Source organism: Dicentrarchus labrax, unplaced genomic scaffold, assembly GCF_905237075.1.
Source record: "Dicentrarchus labrax unplaced genomic scaffold, dlabrax2021, whole genome shotgun sequence".
Lineage (NCBI taxonomy): Eukaryota > Metazoa > Chordata > Actinopteri > Moronidae > Dicentrarchus > Dicentrarchus labrax.
The window spans coordinates 35,846,393-35,861,427 of record NW_026136719.1 but is presented as its reverse complement, the minus strand read 5'-3'; the positions used below and the strand labels follow the sequence as shown (position 1 = coordinate 35,861,427).

Below are 15,035 nucleotides of genomic sequence, written 5' to 3'. Positions count from 1 at the left end.
TCCTAATTTAACGTCTGAGAAGCCCTGTTTTAATTCTGACAGTTTGACAGACCTGTTTTATCGTCTTATGGACTTACACGTGCTGTACATCTATAGTGTGTGTGTGTGTGTGTGTGTGACATACACACTATAAACTGAGATTCCCTCTGTGAAGCTTTCATATACATTATACATCTTTATTCTGTATCAGCTTAGAGAGCAACACAATATTCTTAAATATTGAAAAAGTGGGAGTTTACTTTTTTCATCAAATCACATGTGAATCAGTTCAGTTCTCTTCATCGGCAGATCCACTTTGTGTAAACCGACAGCATCCAATCAGGTTCAAGGAGAGAACCAGGAGAAACTAAAGTTACGTTACTGAACGCCGTTTCCTTCATTCTGTTGTTGAAATGGTATTGACTAGCAAAGAGTGCATCATGACTTGTTCAGGTCTTGAAACTCAATGTTAAGGACTTTCAAAACAATGACTTGGAACTCAGTCAACACCTCTGGAACTCAGCCCCCAAAGAATTCTGGGTAAAACGGGAACAACAACAACCTGCAGTTATAACGAGAAAGAGCAGTGATTGTGTTTCTGATGCTTCCTCCTAATGAGTGCTTGTCTTACAGGATGGAGGCCAGAAGTGCGTCCCCTCTGACGAGTTCGAGTGCGAGGAGGTGAGGAGCTTTGATTACACACCTCACTGTGTTTGACGCTTCAGGAACTAATTAATGAAAGTAACAGGTTTTTAAAAAGAAGCATTTATAACACCCACACACACACACACACACACACACACACACACACACACACACACACACACACAATCTCTTTTTTTTATTTTGGTTTTCCAGCAACCATTTGCTGGGCGGTGATAATAGAACATTATTATCAGTGTGACGGCTCTTCGATAAATAACTCCACTGTCTAATAGACATTTTAACAGTTGTATTCTTTAAAATTAATTTAGGGGCAACTTTAAACAGTTTACTCCGAGCTGAGTAAAAAAAAAACCAGAGAAATTGATTTTTAAAAAGAAAACTAAAACTTAGCTAGCTACCTACCTTTGACTGAGAGAACCAGCTGTTTTCCCCAACGAGTTTATCCGCTGTGTTTTTGAAGCAGCCTCGCATGTAGTCGTTGGCCCCTAAGTTTAGCCTGTTAGCATGCTAACATTTGCCAATTAGTAGTAAATAAAAAGAACAGCTGAGGCTGATGGGAATGTCATTAGATTTGCAGGTATTTGATGATAAAGTATTGAACAAATCCATAGAGCCACTAATGTGGCTAAAAATGACAATTATCTCAACTTAATAACATTGTGATCTGTGTCTTGACTGGATGAATAATAATAATAATAATAATAATTCCTCACTAAACATTCAATCTGTAGAATCACAGAACATCCTGACCTCCTGAAGTGTTTTTGTTCCTGTTTACAGGCGTAAAATGTGAGAGGAACTCATGTAAATGTATACAGACAGCAACTGAATCAGATTTATCAGCCCTGACTGACCACTGCAGCAGAGAATATTGTGTGTTTAATTAGCCACAGTCGGAGGTTTTAATAGTTCAGACAAAGTAAAGATCATCACATGAAAATATGCAGCTCTCTTTTATAAAGCCATTAGAACATAATTATATATAACATTATATATCCAACGAAAACATTAAGGTTCAGTTTGATTTGAAGCTAAATGTTAAACTTATAAAAGTTGTAACTAAAAACATTACTGCTAATGAGCCGGATGAGAACGTCTTTCACCACAGAAGAACTTTCTCTCAGCTCCCAGCAGTCACCTCTGCAGACTGCTGTATGGCCATAAGCGCTGGGGGTGGATGGGTAAGAAGGCAAACACGTATTTATACTCAAAGGGTTGCCAAAGACACCAAACAGAAAGGCTTTAAAATAGCTGCAAACTGCTGCAGAAGAAATAATGAAGTGCAGTTGGATCTTCTCAGAGTGGATCCTCCTCGAGGGTTTGGAGGAAGGGTTAGTGTAGCAAGTCACGCTACTACCATGGGTTCTCTCAGCACACAAACCCACAACACGGGTTAACAGTCCAGACCACTTTCTTTATTTCCTCCTCCACACACACTATTCACACAACCCGCTTCAAAAGTCCATGAAGGTTTGCTCCACTTGTCCTTCCTGTTGTTTGTGTCGGCCTCCAGGTCCAGCTCACTACTGCATTAAGAGAGGTGAGTGGGATTACTCAATGAGTACCAGCTGAGATCATCAACTCACCTGGCACTGCTCTCAGGAGCCTTCCTCACCTCTCTCTCTCTCTCCTGCAGCTGACTGTAAACCACACCCACCTCCACAATAAGATAGGAGAGTTTGTACTGATACTGTCATTTTGACTAGTCTGCTAGTCTAAAAGTAAGAAAACGCTCAGAAAACAGTGAAAGTTCCCGCTGTATTCCCGGCTAGTGGCGGTTGGCAGCCTAAAGACACAATTAACCAACACTGTACATTAATAATATAATAATTTGTTTAACCGACTAGTATTTCTGGTGTCGACAAGCGAGATTAACAAAGTAAGGTATCAAAATTATCTGGATCTGTTGAAGTAAAATTGTTCCTCAATGTTATTTATATAGCTCAAAATCACCACTTACAGTTTGCCTCAGGGGGCCTTAGAGTCCTGATCTGGAGGAAAAATCCCCCCAAACAAACCTTGGCTCAGGAAGAGGAAGAGCCACAGAGGAAGAGCCACAGAGATCCCTCTCCCAGGAGGCACAGACATGCAATAGATATCATGTGTGCAGAACAGATTCACAACAGAAAATCATAGTTTATACGATTACGATGACAGAATATAGATTGTAGAGGATCTGAACCACACAGAGACCTGGAAGGAGGACAGAGCAAACCCTGAGGGAGAGAGAGGATCAGACAGTACAGTTAAAGGCTGCAGACAAGCAGAAGATACTAGAGGAGTGAATTTCAGCAGAAACAACACAAAATACACGTATTGTACCAGATAAAAGCTCATTTTCATCTGCAGTCCCTGGGCGGAGGTCACTAGTGTGCAGGTTAAAAATGATTAATTTGCGACGTTTTAATACTAGATTTTCAATATTATAATTATTTTATTATTTTATGTTTATTTAGCTGGGACAACGCACAATACATGTATTGTACCAGATAAAGCTAAAATCTATTCATTTTTTTATCTGCAGTCCCTGGGCGGAGGTCACTCCTGCGCAGTTTACAAAGATAAAAGACCAGTAGTAAATTAAAACCTTGTAAAAATCAGGCTGATGAGAAACCATCTTAAATAGAGACGCTGTAAGGTGATGTTTATCATTAACGCCATCCTACTGCACGTTGTAGCCACTCCCTCTTTAAGATGGCTTCTCATTGTCATCAACCGTTTGCTGGATGAAGGTCTAAAACTGAAACATGATTTTAGATTGCAAGTTAAACAGTATGTGGGAATTTATCTGTGCAACTTTTTCATCTACTCATCCCACTCCTACGCACCTGACTCACTTTCGTCTGTTCCAACATGTTATTTATAAAATTAATCTAAATTAATTTGTCAAATTTGACAGCATATGACACCAAACTGTGGTGGCCACTCATTTTTATGGAGTTAATTTCAGCATCAAACCAGCGTAGAGGCACTTTTCATTAAAAATAATGGCCTTGCTCTCACAACGTGACACTTGATTGGTGTGAGAGCAGCTTACATGTGACTCTCAGTACTTGATCACACCTGACGACAGCGTCGGGTCTCTTTTGGTGCTATTTTCATATTGTGCAATAAAAATCAACATAAAATGTTTACTGGGTGAATTTATTGTGTTTCCTGAATCACCTTCAGAACAACCTCAGGAAACATTTTACAGTCTGCTAATTACCTGATTTACTGGGAAACTAGATGGTAACTAAATATAGTTAAATATAGTTAATGGATAGTAAGTACAAAGTTATTGCTCAGTCAGGAAACTACTCTGTAACAAAGAAAGTTGAGAAAACTCATAATTTCTGTCTTCACTAATAATAATTAATGATAATTGAGACTGTAAAATAAAGTGCCTTTTTTAAATTCTTATTTTCTTTCTCCCTCCCATCGCTCTCTCCCCCCCTCCCTCCCCTCCCTCCTCAGGCTCTGTTGGCCCAGGGGTCAATAGACTCTCCGGACTCTGCAGGACCGAAGAGCAGCAGCCGGCAATCAGCTCCTCTCCTCCGCCACCACCTCTCTGTGACTGTGTGCGTCTCCATCCTGCCGACGTTTCTACTCCTCGTCGCATAAATATGAACTTACACACGCTGCACAAACACACACATACACACAGACACACACGTTCACACACTCACATGTTCACACACTCACACTCATAAATGGCAAGACCCGGAGAAAGTCACGTGACCCGGCGCCCTCGCGGCTGCAGGAAAATGTCAACCGACAGACGACCAAACATCCACAACGGCCTTTGGAGAAAGTGTTCTGGAGGACGTTCAGATTAGCCGTCTCTCTCCACCACACACACACACACACACACACACACACACACACACACGCTGCAGCAGAATAATGGAAGAACAAGAAGAAGCCGGACTGTGTGTTTTGTGATGGACTACAAAGGCAGAGACAGAGAGGCTCTTGGGATTTTGGATCACAGCGACTTCGTTTCCAATGCTCCGCGTCTGGAGGGTTTGCTGTGCAACTCCGGCTCTGACTCGCTCCCTCCGGCGTTTCTGGATCCGAGACAGCCGGGCTTGAAACCGCGGCGACTTTTTGGCTCAAGCACAAAACCACACACAAACACACACCAAGAATACACACAAAAACAACACCACACACTCAGACAGCAAACGTGAGAGAGAGAGACGACAGGCAGATCCTTCCACGGTGTTTATCACTCCCCTCTCTGGTGGCAAGAAATCTATATGGCGTACATACAAACACACATGCACGCACACTGTCTCCCTCCCCTTAGAACTCGCTAGCGGGCAAACAGGGTCCCCACACGGACACAAACACTCATGCTGTACACCAGTGTGCTTTTTGCGGGTCTTTCTCTTAATTTTGTCGTCAACATTATGTACAAACTTCATTTAATGTGGAAAACGGAGTCTCAGTGGAAGAGTGTATATTTCACATACTGTAAGTGTATAGTTGTGTGAGCTTGTTTGTCGGGGAGTGTGTGTTTGTGCGTGGGCTGTGTGTGGATGCTCAGTGTGCATGTGGCAGCAAAAGAAAAGCTAGAAGGATTTAAATCTTATAAGGAACAGAATACCAAAAATCTCATCACTGAAGACTTAATGTTGGCATTTAAATATCACTGGGATATGTACAGTGTGTAATATAACTTTGAAAAGCATCTGTCAGGATTTATGTGGTTTGGATCGCCTTCTTTGAAGCTTCCAGAGGGTCATTTTCAAACATTCATTCAAAGAGCAACTTGTAGGTTAAATTTGTTTCCGATTTTATACTTAAAGGTTATGTATAGGAAATGTACTTGCCAGTAGATGTCGCACTAAAGCACCAGCATCGCAAAACAAATGGGTGCTACGACCAGCCAGACTCCACTGACAAATCCAGTCATTTTACGACGCAGATAATTGCAGAAACCCACCACAAACTGGTGGAAAGTGATATTACGTTTAATAACGATTAACGATTAGACGTTTCTGGTTGTTTCTGTCCAGACTCCATAGACAAATACGCAAATTTTATGTCACATTTCATTGTAACTTCATTCATAATGGATGGACACAAAATAAAATTCTGCAAAACCGTCACTGTTAGTCTTTCCAACAATCAACAACTCTGGTTTGGTGGAAATAAATCCTTAATTCACCGATGTAGATGATAAAAACAGCAGTGTCAGTAGTTTTCAATTTTTTAATTCCAAATGACCACATAAATTCTCATTGAGCAAAATCTTTAATGCTATAAATTTGGGGATATGAGGTATTCAATTTCTTATAACATTCAACTAACTTTGTCCTTTTCTTTTGCTTCCATAAACGTGTTTAATCTGTGTGTGTGTGTGTGTGTGTGTGTGTGTGTGTGTGTGTGTGTGTTCTTTACCTCTGGCCACTCTGTGGGGTATTTTTTATGTTTCATAGAAGCTACGAGGATGTGGAACATGAAGGCCTGTTTGTGCTGTAAGACGGCCACCAGGTTGTTGTCTCGAGTGGGTCGTCACCTCTTACCCTCCATCAGCTGGAAGTGAAAGAGAGATCAGTTTCTGTGATTATGGTGTGGCCTTACTTTACTGTTCTTTCTTACATACTTGAAAGAGGGAGAATGATGATTATTGCCCCGCTAGCGGTTGGTAAAAGGGTCTATAATGTTTAATACTTTGGTCCAGAGGATGAATCCTATTGACACAGCACCACTATCTGGGCAAATTTTGCTTTTTACTACCTATCTAACTGAGATTTAAAGAAAGTTTGTTCAACTTTAACCATTTAGAAACAAATACACGTGTTTAAGTGAAAGAAACAAGCAAGTATCATCAGCAAGAAGTAATAAAAACAGATCTAGTAACCAGTTATGTAAAGAATGGAATAAAAGGGGTCAAATAAATATTCATAGTCCCCAGAGGATGTATCTCGGTCTTTTGGTTGACCTCCTCATCATGAAAATATGTTTATTGAGATTTAAAGGTTTGTTCAATTTAAACCATTTAATATAAGTCTCACAAATACAAGTGTTTATCTGAAAGAAACAAGCAAGTATCATCAGCAAAAATAAAAACAAATGAATATTCAGTGGTTAGTCAATAATGTAACAAGGAATAAAAGGGGTCCAACAATTGATTCCTGTGGGCCACTCAAGGATGAATTATTTAAATTTGGGGATTTCATCTAGGGTCACCCAACCATGTCTCCTAGAAATTACATTTCTATATTATTTTGCTGCTTATGTTGTGTTGACAACGTAATGCCTGCATTGATTATGTTCAAAGACAACATTTTTTGACTGTCACACCAAGTTTGTGTCCAGACTTCTAAGTCTTAAGTCACTCCTGAGTTTTGAATAATGCTGTAGTCACTATGAGTTGATAGTATTGCAAGATTGTCCATTTTGGTGGAAAACAAGTGAAAAAACATTTTACTGGTAAGTTAAATATCAACATTTTTGTGATTTTCCAGGTACGTTCAACAACATTTCCCTATTATGTTAATAGAAAAACATAATTCAGTCGGCATTATGTTTCACTCAGAAAGATTTGTTGCATTTATTCATAATTTCTAGGAGACAGTGCTGTGCCACCTTAACATTTTCGCTCGTACACAAGAAATGTAAAAATGTAATGTGACAATTGGTATGAAATATACTGAGCACATTCATGCACCTCAGAGGATGAGCACTCCCTGGTCATTCCTCAAGTGACATATCAACGCCAAATTTCAACTTTGTACAAAAGTTTTTTTCATAATCTAAAAGGGAGACTGCCAGACCTTACATTTTCCATATTTAATTGATTTGTCTGTATTATTTTTAGAGGCATGAGAAGGTAAATTATTAATAGGGACGGTGGAAAAAGTGGAAGCCCAAACAGTATTGTAATAAGTAATATATAGGTAAAGTAAGCTTTAATAAAGAGTCATCAATCATTTGTGGTTAGCCAAACTTCATACTTTATTGACCATACCAATTAATACTAACAAACTGAACCATATATGATTTTATAATAGGATTTTTCCAACTTACATTTCATTAAGTAACACACCAAGAAATCTTGTAGATGAGACCTGAGATTTTTTTCCAATAAAAAGGCAAGAATTGGGTGTAAAATAACTTTTATTTTTTTTGTCAATATCATGAAATTAGATTTAAAGAAAATTAGTTAAATTTAAACAATTTATAAATTAAATCTAAGTCAGAATTTGCATTACAAAAACGTGTGTTTACGTGAAAGAAACAACTGAGTATCATCAGCAAAAGGTAACACAAACAAATTAAGATTTAGTGTCATTAATGTAATGAGGAATAAAAGGGGTCCAATAAATGATCCCTGTGAGATGCCTCAAGTATCTCGTGCCAAATCAGAACTCAGTGCATTTACAGGTGTTTCTGATTAGTAATATAATTTGACAGCCATATATCGGTCAGTCACCAAAGCCATAATGTGATAACTTGATCAACGGTTGGGAAAAACTGCTCTAGCGCCACCCTCAGGATAAACTTTGCATTTTAAATCCCAACTACTAAAGCTAAATTATCAGTATATTCTTCTGTCCAAACCTTTAATTCTGTTGGACGTAAGGAATCTGGGAGCCGCTAGCGGAGCTTTACACTTTGTGATTATGTGGAGGGAAAGAGAAATGAGTAGATGAGTGAAGGAAACAGATGGAAGTGAGGTTGTAAATTTGCTGATATATTTGTAAAGTTTAACAGCGCTACAGCAGTGTAACTGAAATATGTGTCTGGAGATCTAAATAAAAGTAACATCTGTAACAACAGCTGTGTCTTTTCTGTGTGTGATAGAGCATTTTCTCTGGTAGCACCATGTGTGGGCTAACATCAGTACTGAGCTACAGGAGAGTGGGCTACAAACCTTCTTGCTGATTACATCGCAACCACATCCACAGCGGAGGAATGTAAATGCTTATACAGTCCCACACTGGAAAATACACAGCGGGCATCAGGCTGAATGCTGTACACAAGAGGAGAACAAAAAGTGGAAGAACAATGTTGAGAAAAGCTACTGGAGCAGGAGGGGGTTCACTAAAAGAACAGATTCTCATTTTAATTTAAATAAATGTCTGTCACTGTCTGTTGCTGAATGATGGGGATTGATTGCACTGATGAAAGAACTGCCACATTTATATATTTGCAGTATTATAAACGAGGTATCTGTGGCAACATTCCTGGAAAAAATGCTGTTTAAAGTTACTGCTGATGCAAACGGAATATTTCCTACTGCTGCAACTTCACATTAAAAACATTTAACTGTGAAACAGGAGCTTACTTTTATTATTAAAGTCCACATGAAGTAAAAATTGATATTTAAGTGTTTTTATCTGTGCTGTACATCTCCTGTCCTCCAGTGTCTGTCCAACAGGGACAGGAACTCGTGTTTTTAGGTATTTTCAGGTATTCTTAAATGTTATTATAGAGTTTCCTGAACAACAATAAAAGTAGTTGATGACTCATCCTGCACTCGGGGGCGTATACTAATGCTGCGTCCAATCAAACGCTTTCTCTCTTCTGACACCGTCGGAGCCGAGTGTTTCTGAGGGCCAATGTGTTATTGTCTGGATTCTCGTCTGACGTCCTCCGGCTGCTCAGTTCCAACTCTCTGTGTTTTACAGAGTTTCCTGATGGACAGATTGATCGGTAGCTAACCGCTAACTGCCTTTAGCTGGGTCAGCTGTGCAGCTAAGCTAACTGACCCAGCCCCGGGAGGCCAGGAGCCAAAACCAGCAAGAAAACCGCCTCGGTACTGGATTCACTGTTGGTCTTAGAGATTATATTCGGTCCGGGGTCCGACTGTGTTCACTGGAAGGTAGAGGCTAGCTCATAGCGCTAGCTGCATAGCATTGTGGATGAGAGCACACACTCATCGTATAATACTTCTCTGAAATGTGGTGGAGTTTACAGACAGTGAAGGATTTTAGTTATTTAATCAGTGTTTTTGTTACATTCGGGTTCCTACTGTTGCCTCGGCAACCTTTTCCCAGTTTATTTGGCCCACTCTGCATTGTTTAACTCCCGGGCGTGAAGCGAGACCCCCTCCTCCCCTAATGCACTCAGAAAACTGAGTAAGAGGCTTTTAAAAATGTGACCCCTGACTTCCTTTTTAAAAATTCCATGTTTTTTTTTTTTTTAAATTTAGCACTGAATAAGTTCGGAGTGATTCATAACTGCCAGGATGGGAGCTGCTGATACTGATGATGATACACTGTAGTGCTGATAAAAGCTGCACACACTGACTCACACTCACACAGATTAGCCAAGACAGGAAGACAGGCGGGACCGTTTCTGACAATCGGGCATCAAAAGGACGATTAAATAAAAAGAATAAAACTGACCGTATGTGTTTGTGTGTGTGTGTGTGTGTGTGTGTGTGGGGGGGTGTGTGGGTGCATTTCACAGCTCTTATCTCTCTGTTTCACACAGCTCTGTCACTCTGTCATTCCTTTACATCTCCTCCTCTTCTCCTCCTCGGCATAGCTCCGCCTAATCCAAGCACTTATTCTCTCAGTTTGATTCAGGCGACACTGATAGCAGGTTGTGTGAAATCATACATCCATCTCCATTTACTCCGCTTCCACACTGAATCCCTCTGTCACATCTGCTTCTTCCTCCTTTACGTCTCAATTTATGTGATCCATCTGTTTGCACCTTTCTTCGTCACTTTGTCTATCCTGCTGATTATTCTCTCATGACTCACTTTGCTTCACTGCTTTCTTTAACTGTTTCTCTATCAGTGTAACACTGTTTATTCCTTTCTAGGAGAAAACACTTCATTTCAAGGCAACTGTCTTCATAAAATGTGAGTTTTAAGTCAAACTTTTAACGTTTTTAAATTAAGTGATAATGATAAGAAATCTTTCTTTTTTAGAAAAACTCATTTTTAAGTTACAGAAACATTTCTTAGAATCAGTTTTCCCTTCAGCAGCTGTTCTCACACTTCAGCCTCAGCGGAGCATAAAATACAGAAAATTAATCTTCTAACCTATTAGCCATTAAAACAAGAGATCGAACGTACAATTACCAGCCAGAACAACTAATGTAAATGTGAGCATTAATAACAGGCTGTATGTAGATGTAGTGGTGGAACAGCTCTGAACTGAGGTGAAAGTGTGTCAGCAGGCAGTTTATCCTGCCAATACCCACCCAGGTTTAACTGAGTGAGCGGCTCAAATTTCCAGAACATTTGGTCATTTTAATACATTTCCAGGTGTTTCCTGATGAAAGCCCAAAGTGTGTAAAATATTGTTCACTCATTATGTCCCAGTCAACATGTGTGAAACCTGGAATTCACTCTTAAATTATGGCTAAAAACCAATTATGAGGTCGAAGTGACCTTTGACCTTTGACTCACCTCAGTGTCAGACCAACTGTGAAATAATAATAATTGAATAATGTCCCAAAAAGTTTTTTTCCAGGACAGTATGATGCACAGGAAAGTTGACCTTTGACATTTTATATAAAACCTCTTCGTCGTATCGCTCAAACGCTGGTGGTCAAACTTTTATCAGAATTACATCATCAATTCCTGAGAAATTAGATAAAAACACTTTGTCAAGGTCATTCTGAGGTCACAGTGACCTTTGACCTTTAACCACCAAATTTTAATCAGCTCCTCCTCGAGTCCAAGTGGACGTTTGTGCCAAATTTGAAGAAACTCCCACAGTCGGCCTTTTATCGCTGCTCGTTTTACCACACACAGCGATCAATACAAGTACGTCAGGATTGTACTTTCCACCAATCTAATATTTTCCTCCGTGTCCCTGCTGGGGCTCTGTGGGTGAGAGCCCGCAAGATCTCTTTTCTTTTCTTTACTTTTCTTTGCTCCTCTCTCTCCTCCTCCTCCTCCTCCTCCCTCCTGCAGCAGCGAGCAGGTTGGTGGTAAGCAAGGTAAGAGTCTAACTGTGTTGGACATTTACTGTAATGATTAATGTCAGCTGGGCTCGCAGCGACAGTGTTACTGCTCCACCTTGTTTCCATCAGGACACTGTGGCCAGAGAGGGGACTGGGGGAAGAAGCCTTAATCAGCCACCAGATGAGGTTAGGTGAGTGCGGGCGAGGCTGCAGGGAGGAAGTCCCGGCTGCGGTTAATGAGAGCTGACACACCCGACAAACGGCCCACCTCCAAACCGAATAATGAAGTTTAAATTTGTGTGAAAATAGAGTCAGCGTTGGTAAAGATCTCTGTGCTGACTCGTGTAGTGACTGTGTGAGCCCCGCAGCCCGGCTGATAGCCTTTAGCTTTCACACATTTAAGCATGTTTATTTCTGTATGTGCGTGTGTGTTTGTGTCAGAGAGGTCTTTTCAAAATGACTTACAAAAGCAGACTCCCTGTTCAAAATGTCAGTGTCCTCTGCCGTCACAGGTCTGCATGTGTTTCCTGACCTCTGAGGACGGTCACCGCTCATTAAGGGTTCATTTGTGTGGTTATGACTAAAAGCCTGATCATGCTGAGGTTGGAGTCCCAGACTGCCGCCGCAGTGTCGTTACCTTCAGCCCCGAGTGCCACAGTTACCCTGCAGACAACGCCAACGTACAGCGGCGACTTTGTTTAATAGAGCAAACAAAGTCAAATCTTGTCTTTCTGCAGGTCTTATTCAGCATCTAACAGTGGCAGTGCAGCTGGCGCTAAGTCGCTAAAAGATTTGATTTGACAAGATGCTAGCTAGCACTTATCATCTCTGATCTCTCTGTTCCGGGTCGTTACTCCCACTGACAGTTTGTTCTTTTTAAAGAGGACCAAAAAGGTCAGTGAGTAGGTAACTGATGGTTGCTAAATGACGGAGTTATGTCTCATACGTAGTTAGAGTTTCTGTGCACCATCTGCCCGATCAGTGGACCGCCACTAAAATACGATGCTGTAGGTATCTCGTGGACTTTGGGTTGGATAAGATTAGGAAAAGTTGAATAAAACATTACTTATGTAACATTCTTAAATCATGCCAACAGCAGTCTCCTGGGTTAAAGTCCTGTTTGAGCTGTACATTCACCACCACCGCCTCCATACGTGGACTCTCTCGCTCTTTAGACTGCCTCACTGGACTTCGACGGCGGGCGCGTCCAGTAATGACTCTAGAGAGACTCCAGACTCAGTATTTGAGAAGCGCACAAACAAAAAGACAAACATCTCTAGTGTTTATCAGAGTGTGTTGTGCTCATGAACCACAGCGTTCATCGTAAGAGCATTAGTTCTCAGGGTCTTTAATAAGGGCCTCCAGGACCCCCAAACAGAGCATTAGCTGTAATCAATTCCTCTACTACAGTTTGGCATAAGTGATAAATTACACAGAGCACGTATGGTAGCTCGGCTGTTTGTGTGAGCAGCACTTGTAACGGTATGTATGTAATGTCTGTTACTAAAGGGACACTCTGTCTCTGCCTGTCACTATAGCAACAAGTGTTGGGGGGTGTAATTATGAAACAACCAAGAGAGAGGGAGGGCAGAGGTGTTCTGACAGGCAGACGGGATTAAAGAGGAGGAGAGTGACACGGCAGCCATGCAAAGAGAATATTTAAACGGCCTTCTTCGCCGCTTCTGCCTCATTAGTTCTCAGCCGATGGTTCAGTCTGTCCGTCTGTCTGCAGCGTCCTACACGGTGCCAAGAGCCAATCACAGAGCCAATCACAAATTGGGATGCAAATGTGCAGACAATGAAGACGTGAAGCCCCCGCTGCAGGACGAACACATGTCAACACAGACGAAGAGTCGGTCCATCCGTCCACAGCTATCGGACAGACTGTTAACACACAAAGCCAAAATATGTGGTGAGAACTGAGCGAACACGAGTTTCACCACGTTCACACTGAGTGGACTCCAGCTGAATATATATGATAAATAATAGGACAGTTAGTTAAAAGATGGACGTGTCGGCTGCAGTGTTGGGTTCGTAACACATGTAATTTATTACTTGTTAATCTTGCCAACAGTAATTAGTTACACTGCTAGTTGTAGTGTGGTAACAGTGTCCTTTCCCCCCCAAATTCAGACTGATGAAGATTAAAAGACAGTTTTGTTTGTAAAGTAATGCAATATTTCTTTTATGATTACTAAAGTGAATCTAAGGACGTGATTGGATTGTTGGATTTCAGATCAGGGGACAACTGAAGTATTATCATTATTATAATTTAATTAGGGTCAAATGTAATATTATTACTGTAAAATATTCACTGATAATGAGTTATTGAGTTCAGATTATCCAGAAATATTCAGATATTTGTGTTTACTGATTAAAAAATGTGGTTTAAAGATTACAACATAAAATACGTATTTACAACCCATAAACCCAACAATGGGTTTTATTTGCTGTACGTTTGGTGTTTATGATCATTCAGATTTTAAATATTGAACAGGGCTCAACGATACGGACTGCCCGGGGCAAATAAAATGCCACTTTATTCAGTAAATGTAGAAAGTCTCGCTACTACCGAGGGTTCTCCCAGCACACAGACCAATAACAGGGATTGGAAGACAACTTTATTTCTTGCCAGTCGTAAACACTATTTCAGTCAGGACCACTTTCGTCAAAATATCTTATATTCCAAGCAGAATTACATTTGGCGGTATGGCTCTGTTCTGGGACCTCCTTGTCCTTCCGCGTGCCTACGTGGAAAACCTTAAGGCAGGGAGAGCACACCTCCCTGCCCTTCCATGTGCATACATGGAAAAGTTTAAGACAAGGAGAGCGGCAGCAGAGACCCCCCAGGGTACAGAACAGAGCAAGCATCAATGGCAATCAGAAAATGACATTGATTAATTAGAAACAACATAAAAAGGAGGAGCTGGGGTGGAGGTGGGTGCAAAAGGCTTGTAGAGGGAGCAGCAGAGATAGGCAGGCAGGCTAAAGCAGCTTAAATAAGGCGCCATGCATGATGTTTGCCAATTGGATGCTTGAGGAAATCAGGTGAGCTGTCAGCTGACTGTGTATGGTATCCAATGGGAAGCTTAGAGGAATCAGCTGATGTATGTTTATGACTAGCTGTGCTCGTATGAGCTGTAACTGAAAGCTGAGCCTGACTTCGTGCCCTGCCTGAACTAACGCTATGCTCAATTCATACAACTTAGCCCGCTTCAAAAGTCCATGAAGGTTTCCTGCACTCGTCCCTTCTGTTGTGTCGGTCTTCCGGTCCAGCTCACTATTGCATTAAGAAAGGGTAGTGTGATTACTCAATGAGTACCAGCTCCCCCCACCTCTCTCTCTCTCTCTCTCTCTCTCTCCTGCAGCTATAAACCACACCCACCTCCACAGGTAGTTATATTAACACAATGAGGATATACAAACACACTTTCTCTTATTTTTATTATAAATATGGATTTCTGGGATCAGCAGTGTTTCTTATTTTAAGGTCAGACAGCCAAACATCCACAAACACAAAGAAACAGAAA

At 40.9% G+C, this 15,035-nt stretch overlaps 2 protein-coding genes across 2 annotated transcripts in view; both read left to right on the top strand.

Moving 5' to 3' along the window:
* Positions 1-8,417, top strand: part of gfra2b (GDNF family receptor alpha 2b) — a 98,082-nt gene extending 89,665 nt beyond the window's left edge. The window contains exons 9-10 of the mRNA XM_051378531.1: positions 613-660; positions 4,102-8,417. Coding sequence (XP_051234491.1) covers positions 613-660; positions 4,102-4,248 — 195 coding nt within the window. The 3' untranslated portion in view covers positions 4,249-8,417. The remainder of the gene's footprint in view (positions 1-612; positions 661-4,101) is intronic.
* The window catches only part of pbdc1 (polysaccharide biosynthesis domain containing 1), a 284,354-nt gene that overhangs the window by 190,838 nt on the left and 78,481 nt on the right, over positions 1-15,035 (top strand). The window lies entirely within an intron of this gene.